The following is an 8,900-nucleotide window of genomic DNA, read 5'->3' as shown; positions in this document are numbered from 1 at the left end:
TTATAGATAGATAGATAGATAGATAGATAGATAGATAGATAGATAGATTATAGATTATAGATAAGATCCATTGTTAGTGTTGTTGATATTTAATTAGAGTAAGATATTTATATAAAAGTTCCTGTTAAAATATTTATTTGCTAAAAATTTTGAAGAACAAAATATTTCAATAAATTTTATTATTGTTAGAAATATATGCTTTCCAATGGGTTAAAATTTATTCAGCTTGGTAATATTCTACCTTCTACCTTTAGCCTAAATTGGAATATTCTAAACCAAATTTGGATATTTTGCAAAGTTTTTGGCCAAGTAATTAGCCACAAAATTTAAGGACTGTCGAACAAACTATAAGTGAAAACCGTAAAAAGAAGACACAAAATCCTTACAATCCTTTAAAATGGGCATAAAATAAGAAGTACCCTATAAAGGTTTACTAGATATTATACCCGTGCGTTGCACGAGTTTACTTCCAATATTTTTAACATTATATTAAAATAATTATAGTTTAACTAAATAAAAATTAAATTAATTTTTATTATAAATATAAAAAAATTGTGGTAAGACATTTCAATAAATATTATTATAGTTATTTTTTTATAAATAATTAATATTACTCAAATTTAATTCTTAGCATAGAAGAAATTTTAACAATTAAATTTTTTATTTATTCAATAATATGAAAAATTGTTAAGTTAATTTGAAATATCAAATTACGTTAAAAATGTTAAGTAATAAGTGTTTAATGTCATGAAATAAGTTTTAATATTATTTTTATACTTTTTATCTGAAAAGTCATTTGTTGTGACATGTTAAGACCAAGAACAATATATTAATTTTAACTTTTTGAATGATAATAAGTGATGACTTAAATAGCCTTTTGACCAAAAGAAACCTAAAATATTATCTTTTTTTCTATTATGCTTCCTCGGGTAATTTTTACTAATATATCATAGATAAATAAATATATTTAAACATTTTTGTCAATAATGCACATATATGTTATAGTTAATAAAATTGTGGTAAGACATTTCAATAAATATTATTATAGTTCTTTTTTTATAAATAATTAATATTACTCAAATTTAATTCTTAGCTTGATATCTAAAGTGGGTTGGTTGATGAATTCTTGAGCTCTGGCTAATATTATGGATAGCCTAGTACTTGTTCAACACCATTCAACTAACCCCAATATGTCGGTCAATAGTGCCTTGAATCTCGTTGAGCCTCTAAGTTAATGATTGATTATGTATGAAGTTTTTACCCTTCAATCTCGTTGAGCCTACATATATTTAAAGCAAATAATAGTGACCCATAATCTCGTTGAGCTTTTTATATTGCCTAAAAAACTTCATAAAAATGCCTCTCTATTACACTCATGCTTAGCTAAGGAATCAACAAAGAAATTTCATTATGTGCTTCAATGGCTATCATGAACTGTACGTATTTAGTTTGAGCTTAACTTTAATCTCTTTTACTTTTTCTTCTATGCTATTGTATCTTCATTTCATTCACATGCATTTAATTTGCAGACACTTGTTTATGTTAAGTTTTTTCTACGTCTTCATGGGAAAGGGAAACAATCTCTTTATACCAAGTAAAATAAATTTGGTATCATTGATTGAATGATTCATGGATTTAGTTTCATTATGTGTGCAGAAAAGTTTGGAGATTGAAAATGATTATGATTGAAGAAGAAGATGACATGACATTTCTTTTTATAAGGAAACAAGTTAATCTTTGAATGACACATTTAGATGTATATACTTCATTAAATGAATGTCACCTAAGTTAATTCTGTTAAAATTTGGACTGAAATGTAAAGGAAGGATCCAATTCTCACAAATCAAAATCAAATCACCTAATCATATGATAGATGAGGGATTAAAAATGCAATAAGTCTAAAATTTTATTTTGTCTCATACAAATAATATGTTCAAGATCACCGCTTATTTTCTTGCATGTGTTCTAGAGGTTGAATTTGATTTGAATTATTGCAAGTATTAAATGTTAATTATCGCATGTTTGGTTTTATGATATCTAATAAGATTTCAAATCATGTTTACTCATAAGCTGAGGCTATTTACTTTTAAACACAATTCATTTTAGAGCGCTAAATGTTTGTGTAATGTTGTAGATAATACGAAGGACACTGATGGCCCTTCCAGAGAGAACATCCGAGTCACTGTTCCGGCCATAGATGACCCATCTCAGCCAACACGAACATTCAGAGTATGGGTTCTAGGGTTGTTATCATGTGTGATCATTCCACATGTCAACGAGTATTTTGCGTACAATAAAGAAAATCCAATATATGTTCCTCAAATCTTAGCTCGGACTATTCCTCTCGCGGTTGGGAAGTTGATAGCTGCAAAACTTTCCTTTAAAATATTCAGAATCCCTCTAACCAAATGGACTTTCACCATGAATCCTAGTCCATTCAATTGTAAAGGGAATGTTCTAACCACCATCTTCACAAATGCTGGATCCAGTGTAGTTTATGCAGTGAACCTCATAAAGAAACTGCTATGAAAGAAGATGTGCATACAAGACTCATTAAGAGATATGAACGAGTCCCACAACGATGGGTTGTCTTCATTTTTATCTCAACAACTATCACATCATTCATATGTATTGAAAGCTTTGACAAGCAACTCCAACTTCCATGGTGGGGAGTCTTGCTTTCTCTAGTGATTGTCGTTTTCACTTTACCAATTGGGGTCATTCAAGCAACAACAGACATGATAAAGTTCATTCTCCAAGTAGAAAAAAATGTCATTGTATATGTATGTTTGGAAACTCTTTTGCAATTAATTGTAAAGTTAGAATTAATTCTAGAAAGAAGATCATGTGATTGGCTTCTGAGTTTCAGAATTGATTTTGATGAAATAGAAGCTGATAGCACACATGTTAATATTATTTGTAATCGTTTCAAATGTTGTTTTTATTAACAGAAGTTAATTTGTTATGCATAAAATTGGACTCAATGTGATTACACAGTTGATAAGTGAGCACCTTTACCCTATAAAACTCATTGGTAACATGACTTTTAAATCTATGTATTCATCCCCTATGCTTAATATGCAGTCTTAAAATAAATTGGCTCAACAACTTCAACATCTGATCTTCTAGCTTGTAACCTCATTTTTTTATTAATGAAAGTACCTGAAAATTATGCAAAGATAAGAACTATTGTTAGTGTTGTTGATATTTAATTAGAGTAAGATATTTATATAAAAGTTAATGTTAAAATATTTATTTGCTCAAAATTTTGAAGAACAAAATATTTCAATAAATTTTATTATTGTTAGAAATACTTTCCAATGGGTTAAAATTTATTCAGTTTGGTAATATTCTACCTTGTACCTTAAGCCTAAATTGGGATATTCTAAACCAAATTGAGATATTTTGCAGAGTTTTTGACCAAGTAATTAGCTACAGAATTTTCGAACTAACAAACAAATAATAAGTGAAAACCATAAAATGAAGACACAAAATCCTTACAATCCCTTAAAATGAACAAAAAATAAGAAGTACCGTATAAAGGTTTATTGCTACATAAACTCTGCCAGACACATGAAAATATGGCTAGAGCTCAACTCCAACCAGAACTAAAACTAGGTTACTCCTTAGAATGAAGAGATAATTTTCGAACTTTACACCAACCAGCAATGAATTAAAATCAAACTCGTTTACTAAACGCGAAACATCTAAGAGTAACCTAAAAAAACACCCACACAAAAACACATGAACAATTGGCAAACATCAAAACAGAGACAGACATGGCGAGGATGAGACAGCTGAAGAAAGGGTTCCAAGCCGTTCAAGATCTGGAACTGCTCAAACTCTTAAGATCCGAGATTCATTTTGAGCTTTCGGAAAATCGCTTTCAGGTTCTCTCACTCTTTCTCTCTACCACTGCTTCAAATATTTTCATATCACTTGAAATTCATGCATTTTCATGGTTGCAGAATGCTGAAACTGGTTCCTTAGGGGAATTTGTGGTGGACTCAGATTCACGCCGTACCAAAGATGTGATTTTGAGAAGGAAATGCGACTCTGGGGAGGAAGTTGCTGTTTCAGCGATTCTGGGTCCTCCTTATTTTGATAAAGAACTCGTTTTTCCAAGGGATGTTTTCATGAAAGTGTGTGTGAAGAAGCCAAGTTTAAGCTCTATCTTGCAGTTTGACTGTGAGGTTTATGAGGAGACTCTTCATGGCTCTGCGTTTGATATTGACAATGTTTATTTTCTCAATTCATCTACTTGTTTGAGCTCTTCTGTTTATAGAGGCCCCTTGTTCAGGTAATTCATTGCATAGATTCTTCTTCATGTGTGTTATGCAATTGTCATGTTTGTTTTAGAAATATTAGCTTTAACAACAATGTATGTGTTGATATTCCTGGTTTATGCTTAAATGGTTTGCTTTCAGATACTTAGGGTTAGGGTGTGTTTGGGAGGGGAGGGAAGGGCAGGGTGGGGCTAATGAGAAGCCCTTTCCTTGTTTTGCAAATTTTAAGAATGGGGGGGAAGGGTTTGAGGTATTCCTAAAATAAAGGTATATTTTTTAGTTCCTCCAAATTGGAGGGGGAATTTGAAACTCCGAAACAAGGGAAGGGCTTATCCCGCCTTCGCCCTCTCTTGTCCTCCCCTCCCCTTCCCCTCGAAGTCTTCCTCTCCCATCCCCTAAAAACTTACATACACACCCTTAATGTATACGGTGGCATGTTAGTAGAATTAGTTAGTTACTGGTTAGTGAGTAAGGCATGTTATAAATAGGAAGAGGGGTTGAGACTTGAGAAGGAGGGTGGTCTTGCCATTTGAGAGAGTTCAGGGCCTTTGGGCATTAGGAGGGTTGGCAGATCCTTGAAGTTCTGCTATTTGTTCTGTAATCAAGGGAGAATTTCCCTATTGTCAGTAATGAAGATGCTAGTTCCTATCAGTGACTTTTATTGAAGACACAATCAGAACATTTATCATGAAATGAACTGGGAAAAGGAAGATGGAAAGACTTGAGAATATGACAAAGAGTTGTGGTTGCAAGGTGACCAAGCCGATGATGGCATAAGTGAAATGATGCTGAAATCTGAACATAAGCAGAATAGGGAGGTGAATGATGGGTATGCAACGTGTACACACTGTCTTCATTCAATCTGCACAATAGGATCTCCCTTTTTTGAGGTCCTTTACCTTAAAATAGAAAGGAGAAACTCAGTGGAGAGTAGAGACTTCATTAGTTCGCCATAGATGAGAGGCTGAGATTAAATTTTGGGTGATGGAGGGAACATATACAGTGTTAGAAAGGTGTAATGGGTTGGAGCATGTGGTAAGAGTCATGGAACCCAAATTTGTTACTGCAAGACCCTATTAGCAACATAAAATAGATCGGAACTCGTGTATTCATCCTCAATGGAAAGGTTGTTGAGATCACTGGTGACATGGTGAGAGGCCCACGTAGTCAAATAGCCAAGCAGGTTTAGGAGATGAAGCTTTTTGAACTATATGAGCAATAGGAACATGAGACTGAGATTATAGTGTGGTCAATTTATAACACATTAAAGTAGGATGACCTTCTTTTCACAAATCTTCAGGTGACATGAGGATGGTCCTTGTGTGGGGTGGGAAGGAGTAGAGCAGAGGAATGATTAAATAGACACTTGTCATGATTGGAACCCAAGTGACACTGCTCATGATTGGCAGTGGCGGGAAGACTTTCTTGCATGCATTATTCATGTTGCAAACTCAGCTCAAAGTCAATTAATTCATAGAACTCATTAAAGAATGAGAGTATCATGCATTTTATTGGAGGCTGTAAATTTTTGAAAAGAAGCCCCTAATCCATTAACGGCGATGATGACAGACCAAATCAAGATCGTCAAGAGGATGATCAGTGATGGCCAATTCATCAACTGTATACTTGATAGACTACAGTTAATCAGCAGCAGAAGATTCTTCATTGGATATTGAATTGAGATGCTCCTTGAGAGACATGATGTGCAAGCAAGAGTGATTAGAGAAAGCTCATTGGAGTCCAAGTCAAACATCCCGAGCAATGTCTGGGGAGAACATAATTGAGCATGCTTTCCATTGCAAGATCCAAGAAGAGCAAGGAATAAGAATGTCTTATAGTATCCAAAAAAAAAAAATGTTGGATAAAGAATAGTAGAATCACCATCAGTGATGGTTGCAGGAGGGAAAGTGGTAGAACTAGTGACCTAGACTTCATTATAAGGAGTGAAGTTGCTTATACCCAGCACGATAGTTGGTGGCATTAAGTTTAATGTGAAGATGCAGAATAGGTTGTGGTATTGAGTTTATTGAGAAGCTGGACTGACTGAATTCAACATGGTTCTTTGGATAGGTGGTTGTGGGAGTAGTTAAAAGTTGGGTAGTGACACTGGATGTTGTGGAAGCCATGGAGATCGTATGATGCTTGTTAGGCTTGAACTTCGTCTGATATCATAAATAATTTTGAGAGAAGAGGTGTATTTGTCATCAACTAGATTATCAAGATACAAATTCTGTAAATAAATACAGACACAAATTATCAAAAAAGAATTTCAAAATCTGAATTCAAAAGGCCTCTCAAACTATCCTAGAGTTTTGGGTGTACATGGGAGAGAGTATAACAAAACTAGTGCTAGCTGTTAGATTTGGTGAACACTCCTACAATAGAACCATCTTACCCTTATACCTTAATCTGCTAGGCCTTCTTTCTAACTATCCAAGTATCCATGTTTCTTCAGAAACCTTGGCTAAGACCTATCTGCCTGACTACCCATCTAGCCTTTATATACCTTGAGTGTTCACAGACCAGTTTATTGCTTTTTGATGGCATGCTGCAATTAGGCATATCTTTTAAAAATTACATTTTCAGAGGATTAATCAGTCTAGTTCTTGCTGGTAAGCTTGAAGCAACTAAGCAAGGCATTCAACTATAGTTGGTCTTTATTCAAGTTGGATTAGAAGGAATAACTATTTTCTTACAAAAAATTATAAAATTTCAACATTTTAAAGTCACTTTTACTGTTATTTATACCCTTTGATTTCTCATCTTTTGAGATGGTTAAGGTTGTAGTTAGATAAAACTATAGTCTGTAAGAATGTAAACTATGTGCTAAAATGACGCATTTCATATCCTCTACGGGCTACATCAGCAGACATGCATTTTCTTGTTACATTTATAGCTAAGTGCGTTTGGAAACCCATCTACTATTGATTCTGAAGCCAGAATCAATTATGGGCAAGGAGAAGCTTCTGTTAATAGTTTTCGGGTTTCAGAATTGATTATGATGAAATAAAAATTGACCCAAACATGCTATACCACACATAACCATAAGCTAGTTTTAATAATATCATCTTTTCGGATTCTAGTACACCATTCATAAATAATTAAAAGTCTTCACTAATAATTAACTTGTTCATTGTCTTGTTATATCCACGTGCAGTGAATTGGATATAAATTTGCAAGATGCATTCAAGGAATACCTGATAGCCAAGGGCATTGGACTAGGCCTGACCAATTTCCTCCTCCATTACCTACACACCAGAGAGCAAGAGCAGTACGTGAACTGGTTGAAAAAGGTTGAAGCATTTGTGACAACAAAAGAGTCATCGAGTCAATTTTCCGAGGCAAATTCTACATAGTTCTGTGGAGTTGTATTATAATCAACATCGGCACTTGTCAAAGGGGAGGGAATAGTTAATCAGATGTTCATCTTTTGCCAATAGCTTAGAGCAGGTTTGTCTAGGGATTTTCCTCAACATAATCACTTATTTTTGTATAAAAAACCACCTTTCAGCACTAGGTAGTTTTTTTTTCCAATAATCAGAATCCGAAAATTAGTTGAGATTATAATTGAAAGTTATTTTAAATGGGTTTGCCATAAAGTTATGTTTGACTCTCATTCTCAAGTGGTACGTACATACCCATAAAACTTGAATCAATTTTGTGCTTTTTTACACTATATAAGGTCTGAAATATTAGCTGATTTTCTATGACATGTAGAATAAGAATTTTATGACTCTTGTTTTTGGTTTATTGTCCTCCCATTACCCAATGAAATTTTATATAATTAATGGAAATCAAAATGAACCATCTCCTCTGAATGGAGCAGGAAAATACATCAAACCCTTAAGTTTTACTCCTCAATCCACTGAGCTCCTCATTTTGTGGAAGTTAACCCCTTGCAAGGTTGGATCAATATGACCTCGATAGACATTATTACTCTTTGTCTAAATAAATGGAAACAAGCACAAGGCCCACCAGCTTTGTTGAGTAAACCTCAGAGCAGAACGAATAAATACCGATTTGCATTACATAGACTCACTTTTTAGTTCTTAGTTTGAAAGGATTGGCTCCAGCAATTTTAGAAAAATGTTTCAACTATTATGAATAAAGTTATGTGCTTTTTTTTAGGAGAGTTAGAAGTATCCTAAAGTGACAAAATTGCATATATTCTTAATTATTTGACATTTATAGCTTTCTTTAACATTCTTGTAACTATTATTTAAAATTTTTATCATTATTATTGTTGTATGATGAACAAGTAATGATTTATATACACCTAGCTTTCTCTTCTTCCATTTCATTTGCACGCATTTTACTTCCTATCTGTATCTCTCTCTGCATTTTCCTTCACACTGTGTCCTAGTGTTTTATTTAAATGAGTGATATTGATGTGCCTCTTATTAGTGTTTTGATAAGTAATGATTTATGGCTAATATTTTGACAGTTCACCCAATAAAATAGGCTCCGACAAAATTCACATGGATTGCAAACGGATTGGATCTAATGCACTTTGACATCTTTAAAAGGCTTAAATAAGAAGCACATCGTTGTAGACCCATAGCAAGGTCATACATCGATGCATCATAGCAAGGTGGTTGGTTGTTGCATAGATCT

The 8,900-nt window shown here is 33.6% G+C and overlaps 1 protein-coding gene across 1 annotated transcript; it reads left to right on the top strand.

Moving 5' to 3' along the window:
• Positions 1–3,600: 3,600 nt before the first annotated feature.
• Positions 3,601–7,896, top strand: LOC130730142 (uncharacterized). The gene is made up of 3 exons (XM_057582057.1): positions 3,601–3,890; positions 3,969–4,300; positions 7,444–7,896. The coding sequence occupies exons 1-3, from the start codon at positions 3,780–3,782 to the stop codon at positions 7,640–7,642; spliced, it is 642 nt and encodes a 213-aa protein (XP_057438040.1). The 5' UTR covers positions 3,601–3,779; the 3' UTR covers positions 7,643–7,896.
• Positions 7,897–8,900: the final 1,004 nt, after the last annotated feature.

This window comes from Lotus japonicus, chromosome 1 (genome assembly GCF_012489685.1).
Source record: "Lotus japonicus ecotype B-129 chromosome 1, LjGifu_v1.2".
Classification (NCBI taxonomy): Eukaryota; Viridiplantae; Streptophyta; class Magnoliopsida; order Fabales; family Fabaceae; genus Lotus; species Lotus japonicus.
Note: the sequence above shows the minus strand (reverse complement) of the source record. Positions and strands in the feature narration are given on the sequence as shown.